Source organism: Camarhynchus parvulus, chromosome 4A, assembly GCF_901933205.1.
Source record: "Camarhynchus parvulus chromosome 4A, STF_HiC, whole genome shotgun sequence".
In the NCBI taxonomy this organism is placed as follows: Eukaryota; Metazoa; Chordata; class Aves; order Passeriformes; family Thraupidae; genus Camarhynchus; species Camarhynchus parvulus.
The window spans coordinates 8,918,903-8,930,493 of NC_044600.1; the positions used below are offsets into that span (position 1 = coordinate 8,918,903).

General features: G+C 54.7%; 1 protein-coding gene across 1 annotated transcript; it reads left to right on the forward strand.

The window, feature by feature from the left end:
* The first annotated feature begins 750 nt into the window (after positions 1 to 750).
* ATP1B4 (ATPase Na+/K+ transporting family member beta 4) lies at positions 751 to 10,424 on the forward strand. Its single transcript, XM_030967767.1, has 8 exons — positions 751 to 813; positions 3,527 to 3,689; positions 6,472 to 6,600; positions 7,426 to 7,530; positions 8,199 to 8,395; positions 9,036 to 9,092; positions 9,713 to 9,808; positions 10,263 to 10,424. The coding sequence occupies exons 1-8, from the start codon at positions 751 to 753 to the stop codon at positions 10,422 to 10,424; spliced, it is 972 nt and encodes a 323-aa protein (XP_030823627.1).
* The last annotated feature ends 1,167 nt before the right edge of the window (positions 10,425 to 11,591 follow it).

Below are 11,591 nucleotides of genomic sequence, written 5' to 3' on the forward strand. Positions count from 1 at the left end.
TGCTCCAGCAGTGGAGTGCAGCACCCAGCCCGGTTCCCCAGTGCATCATCTCCTGCCTGTGATTCACTGACGGAGGAAAATCTGAGCCTCCCCAGCCCCGGCGTGCAGGGTGGCACGGCAAGGTGTGCCTCTGGATTGTGTCTGACAGGCTGTGGGTAGCTCTTAAACCTGGGGCTGTGAACTCCTGTCTGCTGTCGGGAATAAATATAGACCTGCCCGCCCCTCTCACTACCCCTTCCACCGCAAAAGAGATTTCGCAATTTAACCCCGGCCCCGCTGTGACTGACAAGCACACATTGACCGACGCTTCTCGCCGTCGGAATCCCCAGCGATTTCTTAATGTTTATTCACAGCTACTCGGTCTCCTGGGGGAACAGCCTGGCTTCCCCATGTAGGGCTTTGGCTGGCAGAGATGGGAGCTCAAATATGAGGCAGGATGCGGTGAGGGTGCTCCAAAGGGCACCAGATGCCAGAGGAATCAAGATAGGATCCTGCTGCGTTGAGCTTACCCCCGCTAGGAAAACAAGTTATTTTTTGATCCACTCCTGGACAGCAAGGCTCTGCAGGGTAGGGAGGGAAAGCAGCGTTGCTCCCCAGAGTCTCAGCACAGCTGCTGTTTTAGGGAGTCCGGTAGGGCTGGGGAGGGAGCTCTGTCTGTCCGTGAGCCTCTCAGAGCCAGCACAACACAGCACCCACCCTCACAGTGCTGCTGTGCTAACACTCACATTTTTTTGTGTTTCCCACCCAAGAATGGCCAGCAACACCAGTACCAGTGATGTGGAGGGCCAGCTCAGGAGCCCCAGCCAGAAGGTGGTGAGTATTTTGGGGGCTACTGGCCTCATTTCACAAGGTGAGGTGGGAGCTCTTGCAAGGACCTGCTTTGTGGCTGATGGATTTGTAACTTTGCTTTAGGAAATGCTGATTTGTCTCTTAGGCAGAGCACTTTGTATGGGAGGGGAGGTAAAGGGCCATGCCAGCTCTGGCCACTGGTGCTGGGTGGGGAGGGGGACTGGAAGGGACAGGAACACAGGGCAGGGTGGCCCTCTGCATACCTGGATTTCAGCAGGAGGAATCCAACATTGAGAGCTGACCTGGTCTGAGGAGAGAATGGGGAAAAGCTCCTGGCCTCCCTGAGGACAACCATAACAGCCAGCACAGAATGATTTTGCCAGAGAAGAGCCCCAGATTTGTTTCCCAAACTGTCATAGCAGGCAGTGACTCAAGGCTGTCCAGTGTCCCAACACAGCCTGCTGTGGCTCTGCCCTCTCCCTGCCCCACTGCACTCCTGTCCCAGCTCCTGCCACTCCTGCCCCTTGTCCAGGTGCAGGGGATTGTTCCAAGACCATCTCTGTCCTGGGCTGCAAAGATAAACCACCTGTGCTCATTCCAGACCTGACCTAGCTCCCGAGCTGAGAGACATCTGCCAGGGACCTGGTACTGGGATCATCCCATCCTGCCCAGCTGCCCCACAGAGACACACGGGGTGAGCCTGGGGCTTCCTCAGCCTCCCTGGGCTGCCATGGAGCTCTCGTGGCCTTTCCCAGCCAGCAGAACAGGATCCTTCACCAGGTGAAGGGTCACACGGCATAGAGCCGGGAGAGCTGGAAACTTCTCTCCTTACAAAAGCCTCCTTCAGTTCCCAGGCTGAGGCCCCATGACAGGGGAAGCTGTCCCCATATCCCCCCACAGCCCTGAGCATCGGCAGCAACTCCTTAGTGCGGGCTCTTGCTGCCTCCAGGAGAAGCTGGTGTGAGACTCAAAGGGCTTTCCCCAATGCAGCACTAAGCACCAGGGTGGAGTTCATCTGGGCTGTGTTCCCTGCCCTGGCAGTCTGAGGAAACGTTTCCAAAACCTCTCCTGGTAGCTCTTTTATTTAATGGGGAGAGTGGGATGAAGAACACCTCCTCTTGCCCCTCTTTGCTGGTCACTTGTTCCCTTGTGGGTGTCCTGGCAGGGCACAGCCCCCACAGCTCCTGTCCCACGTCCTTGCTCTGGGGCTGCTGCTCCCCGGCTTCAAACCCCGCTGCTCTCAGCCCTGTGCCCTGCGTTCCCTGCCCCTCAGCCAGGCAGGAGCTGCTCTCAGCCCTGTGCCCTGCGTTCCCTGCCCCTCAGCCAGGCAGGAGCTGCTCTCAGCCCTGTGCCCTGCGTTCCCTGCCCCTCAGCCAGGCAGGAGCTGCTCTCAGCCCTGTGCCCTGCGTTCCCTGCCCCTCAGCCAGGCAGGAGCTGCTCGGGTCGGGCCCCAGCCCGGGCTCTGGGGCTGTGCCAAGCGCTGCCCCGGCCCTGCCGGCAGCCGGGGGCATTTTCTGCCAGCGGCGCTCCCGGGGAGCCCCAGCGGGCTTTACTCAGCGCCCATCAGGGCAGCCAGCGGGGTGGGGAGGGTTTACAACCCCCAGCTCTGCCCAGGCTCCCCAGGGGACACGCTCAGCCTTTGGGGTCAGGATTCTCCCCCATTCTCACTGTGCTGCGCTATTTGTGTGTCTGAGCAGAGTACAATTTCTCCTCCCCAATCCAAAGGAGTTTCCAAGCAAGGCTTTCGCCAAGCTGTCGGCCACATCCCGGCTCTCCCGGGGGGACCCACGGCTTGCAAATATCCCACACCCGCGGGTCCCGGCTCCGGGAGGTGCCCGGTCCCGGTCCCGGAGCGCAGATCCCGGGGCGGTCCCGCTGAGCGGCGGCTCCGTCCGTGCCCGAGCGGCTCCGCAGCCCCGGCAGCGGCCGCGGGTCCGGCCGGGACCCGGCCCGAGCGCGGAGCCCCGCTGGCCGCAGAATGCACTGAAATGCCGGAGGTGCCGAGGCCACCCCCGTGACGGCGTCGCCCTGGCCGTGCCCGCCCTGCCCCGGGCTGAGAGCAAGGTCAGCACGTTCTCCCCCCAGCCTGCCTTTGGAGACGTGCCCGGATCCAAGGGGAATTAGGGACGGTGTCTCAAGCGGCTCTGGCCCGGGCACAGGATTTGTGTTCCCGAGCTCTGGACAAACAAGTTTTCACCCCTTAGGCAAAATGCAAAGTCTTGCAACCTGGGGAGATGCTTTTCCCTGGAACTCGGTGTAATTAAAAGAGTAACAACACTGGGATTTCTTCAAAGACTGAATTCTTGCTCACACGCCAAGGAAAACAAGCTGGTTGATCTCTCTAATACTGCTGCCTGCTATCATCTGTGGCAGCACAGAGCATGTGCACTTGAACTCAGAGATGTTGCAGAAGTGTGGGAACAGTCCCAGCCTTCCCAGACCACAGGTTTTCTCTGGTCATGTTCACACAGGTGGGAAAAGATGAGTTTCTGTAAGTGGCAGCACAAGGAGACAGTGCCCAGTGTGACAGCAGTGACGTACATGTAATGGAAAAATGGATGCTGGGTTCTAAGTGATCTTAAGTTGGAACAGCCAAAACTGCCTCTCTTTAACTCAAGAGTGATGATGGGAAAATGGAAATTTGAAACATTTCCAGATATTAAGTGCTTTTGCATTTATTTTTGGCCAATGAGAAGTTCAGCTTGCCTGTGGGGGTTGTGTTCTGCAACTCTTCCAGGAAAATAAGCATGAGGAGAAGGTCCAGGATCCTGACAGAGAGAAGCGCGAGCCCAAGGCAGACATGGGGAGCAAAACCTGGGCAGACCTGGCTGGGGAGATGAAGATTTTCTTGTGGAACCCGGAGGAGAGAACATGCTTGGGGAGAACAGCCAAGAGCTGGGGTAGGTCCTTGCTCAAGCCCCACTTTTGAGGGCTGTTACCTTTTCTGCTTCACAACAGATTCACTTGCCTGTGAGTGTCCTTGGTAGCCTGGACTGACCACCCCTGCCCATTTCTTTGGTGTTAATGTTTCTAACTAGTGCAATAAATAACCAGTGAGGAGGACAAGCAGAAAACCATGCAGAGGGTACCCTCGGTCTGGAGGTTAATGTTGAGGGAGAGTGGGAAAGCAAAGATTTCAGGCTGCCCAGACTGTGTCCCAGAAAGAAGTGTAGAGCCTGAGCACGCATGGGAGCTGCAGGTCAGTGTGCTGCAGCTGTGCACCCTGCGGCCACCAGCACCCCTGCCCTGCCTGGGCAACCAGGGACCCCTGGGACAGCGGCTTTGGTGTCATCAGGCTGGTGAGGAAGAGTGCCTGGGCTGTGGCAGGTGTTGTGTGGAGGGTGCACACCCTGGGGCAGAGCAGCCCTCCCTGCCTGAACCAGCCTGGCTCAGGGAAGGGAAGGGAAGGGAAGGGAAGGGAAGGGAAGGGAAGGGAAGGGAAGGGAAGGGAAGGGAAGGGAAGGGAAGGGAAGGGAAGGGAAGGGAAGGGAAGGGAAGGGAAGGGAAGGGAAGGGAAGGGAAGGGAAGGGAAGGGAAGGGAAGGGAAGGGAAGGGAAGGGAAGGGAAGGTCAGCACTGTCCCTCCATGGCTTCCAGGGAGTGACAGGGTGCTCACTGCAGGACCCACAGTGCTGTCAGAGCCAGTGCACTGGAATGTGCCAGCTCTGATGGTTCTGAGTGCCCTGTCTGCTTTATCCACATCCATGCGCCCTGCAAAAATTATTGCTGAGTCTGGAGGTGCCCAGGGTGGTTAAGAGCAGCCTGTGGGGTGAGTGCTGCTGCAGGCTTGGTCCAAAACCAAGGTGCCACAAGCACATGGGGTGCCACCCATCTTTGCAGCTCTGTTCTGCCAGCGCCCAGCCCCCTTGGCAGAGGGAAAATCCCAGCCTGATCCAGACTCACCTGCACATCCATCAGTGTAAGGCTGTGAACAACCAGGGGCTGCTGCTCAGTGTTTGCAGCCCTGGGCTGGCACTGGCAATGCACCACAAGCCCCACAGCCCTCCCATGCCCCTGCCAAGAGCTCTGGGTCTTCTGCAAAGCCTGTGTTGGCAGCTGGGAGGACAAAGGAAGCTGCCCACCAGCACCAGAGGAGTCTGAAAACCTCCAAGAATGAATCTGGGACAGACCTTGGCATTCATGTTTGCACTCCTGTGCCCTTTGCTGGCTGCAGAGGCAGACCAGTTTTTCTGCTTCTTTCTGGATGGGAGGGCACAGACCAAAGTGTGGGAGCAGTAGGGTGAGTCCTTGGTGATGTAGGTTTGGTTTTCTGGAGGCTCCTCCAGGTTCTGAGAAGATCCTTGTGAGAGGATTTGCTCAGTGTGGTGTGGGTGTGACCCTGGCAGGCTACTGCTGGCAGTGCTGGCAGCACTGGGGTGGGTGCAGCATCCTCCTGTCACCTGGGGTCACTGTGCTGTGCTATGTGACCCCCCACATGCCCTTGGTGCACACACGTGTGCTCACTTGTCTCTACATGGGGCAGGAGAAGCTGCTACAAAAATAAAAATTTATTTTACAGTGAGAGCATTTGGAGGTGTGTGGAGCTGAACTTTCCCACTCTCAGCTCATGGGTGGGGAGGAGGGAATTTGCCCGGCCTGGGGCTGCTCCCCTGTGCTGGCTCTAAAGGTGTCCCCTGAAATGGGGGCCTCAGGGGACTTGCACTCACCAAATGCAGGGAGACAATTGGCCACAAGGTCATCACTGCAGGCCTCAGCCCCTGGGAAAGGCTGCACCCCCTCTCTGCTGGTGACAACACTCCCTGCTGCACTGCAGGAAACACAACAATGGGAGCCGTGGTGGGAAGATGTCCCAACAAGCACCAGCTCTGCTGCCAGGCTGGGGCAGAGGCACCATCCAGCATCGCTCTGGCAGGGCTGGCCATTGTCCCTCTGTGCCACCAGCACAGTGCTGGCCCATCTGCCCCAGCTCAGCCGCCAGCAGGACACAGCCCCAGCAGTTCCCAGCTCGGTGGCCCTGGCAGAGGCACTGCAGGAGAGCACATCTGTGTTCCCAGGGCTCCCTCCAAGCTGCCGGAACGTTTCTCCTGGGAAATATTTGGGTTAGGGCTTCGCTTTGCTTTCTGAGCTGCTGGGTTTTATTCATAGGCTGTGGCCTCTTGAGACATCCCCAGCCAACAGCCTGGTCCAGAGGAAAAACAAACCCATTCCCTGAATGTCTGGGCCATGAAACAGTCAGTGGTGCTGCAGCCCTGAGCCACGCTGCCTGCTCAGCCCCAGCACCAGGGTCCCTCCCGTGCAGGGGACAGGAATCAGGGCAGGAGCATCACCCCACAGCCCATCAGGAGTTTGGCTGAAGCCACGGGGAACCTTTGCATGTTACCATGCCAGGAGGGGGTGGGAAGGGCAGGAGGGAAAGTTGGGTCTGTATGTTGGAGAGAGCTGAGGCAGGTGGGCACACAGACCTGCTCCTGACGCAGCTCTGGGAAGGGCCATGCAGCAAAAGGGACACAGACCCAAAGAGCAGCTAGCCCAGCACTGTGGCAGTGCTGCAGCCACAGACAGCAGAGTGTGTGTGCAGGGCTGGGCTGCAGGCTCCCACCTCCAGCACGGGCTCAGGGCTGCAGAGGACGCCGTGCTGAGCACGTCTGTGCATCCCTGTGGGACACATCCCAGGGGATGTGCTCTGCTTGCCTTAACAGCAGCATGCCTGTCTGTTTTGCAGGCTTGATCTTACTGTTTTACTTCATCTTCTACACGTGCCTGGCGGGAATGTTTGCCTTCTGCCTGTATGTGATGCTGCTCACGCTGAGCCCCTACACGCCCCGGTACCGGGACCGTGTGTCCCCACCAGGTATGTACCCAGCCAGATGCACCTCTGCCCACCAGTGTCCCACCAACATGGCATGGCCAGCACCTCAGGCAAAGCCCTGCTGGAGCTGTGCCCTCCTACAGTCACCCAGCCCTCCCTAGCACAGAGTGTTCTCACCTCAGGGCACTGGCAGAGCTGCAGGTTCTCTGCACAGGAGCAGACATCTTAAAAAGCCCCATGAGAAGCGTTCACCCTGATGATACTAATTGTTATTCTCATTGCACTGCTTATTTGTTATCATTATTCTCAAGGCAAAAGCTAAGTTTAGGTATTTCATAGGTGATGCTGATACATTTCACCTGCTGGCTCTTTATACCTTATGCCTTCAAAATAAAATACAAATCAAGAGTGGCTTTTATGCATTATTATTTGGGGGAGTTCTGGCAAGAGAATGTTCAGAAAATCCTCTCCCTGTGTCAGACACAGCATTTTCCTTGTGTTTTTGTGTTGGTGGGGAACAGAAGGGCCCCTTGCGCTGCTCCTTGTCTGGAACTGCCCACTGGGAACACGGGGGACCTGCAGCCCTCTGTGCAACCCCAGTCACTAACCCACAACACTACTGAGGCCCTCCATATCTCCCAGGTTTCCTGGGATATTTTTTCTGGGACATGTATGGTGCTCTCCAGGGGTGAAATGAAGGTGAGGATCAGCAGGTTGAGGGGAGAGTTGATCTGTGAGCTGGTGCTGCCTCTCTCATGCCTGTGCCCAGCCCAAGCCCAGATACATGAACCAGCCCTGCAGCACACAGCCCAAGCCCATGAATGCTCCACCTACATCTGCCTTACCAGGGTCTGTCTCCTTCTTCAGGAGTGATGATCAGACCATACTTGAACGGCTTCACCATCGCCTTCAATGTCTCCCAGCCCAGCACGTGGCAGCCCTACGTGGACAGCATGCACCACTTCCTAGCAGGTGAGCTCTCTGTCACCCTGGGAGCCATGGGGAGGGTGTTTTTATCCTTGGATACATGCATGCAGTGCAGGGGTCTCCTCCTGGGCACCTCAGGAGCCACATCTGGAAAGGGAGGCTCATAAGGTCATGGGAGCTTTGCCTTTCCAGGTGTGACTTCCTAATGCCCCTGACATGTGGATGTTCTCTCAGAGTTTGGGTCTGCGCAGGTCTCAGGGGGTTTTAACAAGTCTGTTGTGTCGCTGCCATATTTTCTGAAAAATTTCTTTGCCCAGGATTTTCTCCTGGGAGGCTGAGAAAGTTCAGACAAAAATGAAAACAATAATTATCTGATTTGCTTCTCCTGTGTTTTGCTGATTTGGAATGTGTTTGGACATTGCTTACCAACAGGTGGTTGTTTCATTGGTTTCATGTGAATTGTTTTTACTTAATGGCCAATCATGGCCAGCTGTGTCAGACTCTGAAGAGAGAGTCACGAGTTTTTAATTATTATCCTTTAGCCTTCTGTAAGTATCCTTTATCTATTCTTTAGTATAGTTTAGTATAGTATTCTTTTATATAATATAGTATCTTAAAATAATAAATTAGCCTTCTAAGAACATGGAGTCAGATTCATCATTCCTTCCTTTGTCTGGGAACCCCACAAATACAACACTGTTGGTCTCCACCAGCTTATGATGACAAAGTTCAGGAGGAGAAGAATATCGAGTGCGTCCCAGGCCAGTACTTCATCCAAGGGGGGAGCGACAGTGAGGAGAAGAAGGCCTGCCAGTTCAAGCGCTCGCTGCTGCAGAACTGCTCTGGCATCCAGGACCCAACGTTTGGCTACTCCAGAGGCCAGCCCTGCATCCTGCTGAAGATGAACCGGGTACAGAGAAAGCTGCTTCTTTTCATTCCTTCCTTTGGGGCATCCCAGTGTGATGAACACCACACAGGGACTGAAACGCCTTCACTTCTCAGGCCCAGGGGAAAAGGGAACTAGAATCCCCAAACCTGCAGGCCATATCTGCTAGAAAATATTTTAAAAAGCCGCTATAAAACTTGCTCCATTTGATTTGCTGAGGCCTTAGTGCTTGGAGGGTCTTCTGCCAGGCCCTTCTTCATGAGAACTGAGCTTTAGGAGAACACCCCTGATCCCAGATGCTTTACAATGGGAGTTTTCTTAGAATTTAATTTAATTGAAGTGTAATAGCATGGTGGTTCAGTGCTCACTGCTGGGAAAATAAGCATGGGGAGGATGTGAACTGTATGGGGAAGATGCTGTGTTACTCCAGGGGGCCTGGACCCTCTCTGTGTCCTCTGCTCTGGCCCTGCTGTCAGGCAGCAATCTGGCACTCAGCCATGGGCAGGTTGCACGGTGTGGGGTGGCAGACCCTGCTGCAGGGACACACAGCTCCTGTCCTGAGCAATGTGGCTGGCACCTAGAAAGGTTTAAGCTCTGGAGAAGGGAGGCAGCATGTGCTTGGCACTGCATTTCACACCAGCATGGATGTTTTTTGCTGTTGCAGATCATTGGCTACCGCCCTGGCGCCGGGGTCCCCGTGAGCGTGGAGTGCAAAGTGCAGGTACTGCTCTCCTCTGTGCCCTGCAGCCTGCTGGGGACAAGGACAAACATCTCCTCCTGAGGGACCTCACCTCAGCACAGCTTGTCCTCATATTAGCCCCGAACACCCACAGGACCCAGAGCTGCCCGTGTGGCTGGGCACAACTGCAGGCCAATCTGCTAAGAGTGACAGAGGCACCACTCTCCTGCTTCCCAACCTGCTCCTGCAGCCTCACGGGCACCACCAAGCTCAGCCCTGGGGCAGCCTGTGGGCTGGGTGCCAGCTCCCAGCTGGAGCCTGGAGCTCGGTGGGAACTCCTCATTTCCATCTCCAGCTGCTCTGCAGCATCCTCAGTCCTGGAGGCACCCTGCAAGCCAACAGCAATGGGGTGAAGGAAGGGTTCCCACTGCTCAGGCAGCTGCTGGATCACGCCCTTAGAGAGAAAAGGCACAGCAGGGAATCAGCAGGCAGCAAACTGCAACCCTGCCCATGCCTCCACAGCTCCACTCTCCCCTGGCTGGAAGCAGGGCAGTGACTGCCAGGGGCTAGCAAGGGACATTTGCTCTGAGACAAGCTCTGAGGGGAGCTGTATGTTGTGTCCTGTGTGTTTGTGTGTGTCTCTGTTTTCTTCCTGATCACAGAAAGGCAATGAGAGTCACCTCAGGTCGGTGGATTTCTACCCTGGGAATGGGACATTTGACCTCATGTATTATCCCTACTACGGCAAGTTCACCCACGTGAGTGAGGGGCTGGCATCTCTTTCTGCTTCCTTGGGAATGGGAGGGCAGGAGCTGCTGCACAGGCTCCAGATGTGCTGTCAGGCTATTTTGGGCAGATGTGGGTAGAACAGAGGCCACGGGCTCTGGGATTACGGAGCTCTATTTCTGTCTCTGACAAACTGTATGCGTGTGTAACAGTGTGTGAGTGTGTAACTGTGTGTGTAACTCTGTGTGTGTGAGTGTGTGCAGTTTTTAGGACAGCAGAAAGCATTTTGAGTCCCATGGTCTGGTGCTGTCCTGGGCAATGACCCCAAGAGGCAATGTGCAGTGATCCATCTTGCTAAGGCACAGGCACAGAAAGGCTCAGCATGCTGGAACCATGAACCATTTACAAATTATTTTACTGAACATAAAAGCCCTGCTTGCTATTCTGCTCCCTCAAAAATGACACTTAAATCTCCTTTCTTTCCAGGTCAACTACACATCCCCACTGGTGGCTATGCACTTTACAGATGTGCAAAGGAATTACTTGGTCCCCATCCAGTGCAGTCTGAATGGGAAAGGAATTATCAACGACCTGAACAGCGACCGCTTCCTGGGCCGAATCATCTTCACACTCAGCATTGGGAAGTAGCCCCTGCCAACTCCAGGCACTTAGGATAAGTCAATCAGAGGCTATTTCCTTCTTAAAGCATCAAGCCAGCATTTTTTTCTGCTAGGAAAAACAGGCACATGAAGATTATTGTTAATTTATTTTCATTCATAGTTAGGAAACCAATGAGATACAATGGAGCGTGGATCCATGTTTTTCATCTTCTGATGTAAATCATTATTAGTAAATATTAGAAGTTTTCCTCTGGGGACAGAACCTGCAAAAGATTTCACTTTTGATTGAAAAAAACCTCTGGTATCCAAATGCTATTTTCATAACGTCTTTTATGAGTGATCCCTGTGGAATGCATCTTTCCTGGCTTTAAATTTTATTTTTTTAGAATAGTTTTATATGCATTTCTCAGGCAAAAGCTAAAAAGGAGGTGGCTTATTAGCACTATTCTTGTTAAAATAATAAACAGCAAAAATTCTGGATTATTCCTGCAATAACAGAGTGGAAAAGTGAAAATGGCAGCTCTCAAAATGCTTTCTAGGATCTCCAGCCCCAGAAGCGTCTTGACTGCAGCATTTTACACAGCTTGTTGATCACACCCAAGGTGTTGAGCAAGGGCCACGGAAAATCGTTTGCCCTTGAACCCTTCCAGCTGTTCCTTTCTGAAGCGGGCAGATGAATGCATTTCTCCCTCCCCCCTCCTCACTCCAGTACTCCTCTCTGCCCCAGGACTCCTCACCCAGTCTCTTGGACAGGGATGAGTGAGAGGAGCTCTCCCGCCACACCTCACAGGTTGGCAGCGCCTCCTGATCGGGCACAGAAGTGCCCAAAGCTCTCAGACCTGTTCTTCCCCATTCCAGAGAGGTCCCAGCTGTAATGCTGCAGCAAAATGCAGGGAACTGCTCAGTCCCCTCACAGTTAAGGGGTCAGTGTTGGGGTGAGTGAAGGCGTCAGTCTGTCACCCCCAAAGGCTGATGAAGCACAGAGTGCACTGCCCTGAGCAGCCTGAGCCTCCCTCGATGGCACAGACCAGCTGCACTCTGCTTGCTGGGAGCTACAAACACAGCAGGACAGGACACCTTGGGGCACAGCACTACTGGGAAAGCACATTTACTAAAATTACTGCCTGAGCAGGGGCATTATGGTATGTTTGTCCTACATCCATAGCCAAGGAACGTCATCTGTCATTTCCTGATC

What these genes read in the sequence shown, in the direction of transcription:
- ATP1B4 (XM_030967767.1), top strand. Translation starts at nt 751, where the DNA reads ATGGCCAGCAACACCAGTACCAGTGATGTGGAGGGCCAGCTCAGGAGC. An exon ending in GAGAACAGCCAAGAGCTGGG is followed by an intron (nt 3,690 to 6,471) that starts GTAGGTCCTTGC and finishes TCTGTTTTGCAG; the next exon opens with GCTTGATCTTACTGTTTTAC. An exon ending in CATGCACCACTTCCTAGCAG is followed by an intron (nt 7,531 to 8,198) that starts GTGAGCTCTCTG and finishes GGTCTCCACCAG; the next exon opens with CTTATGATGACAAAGTTCAG.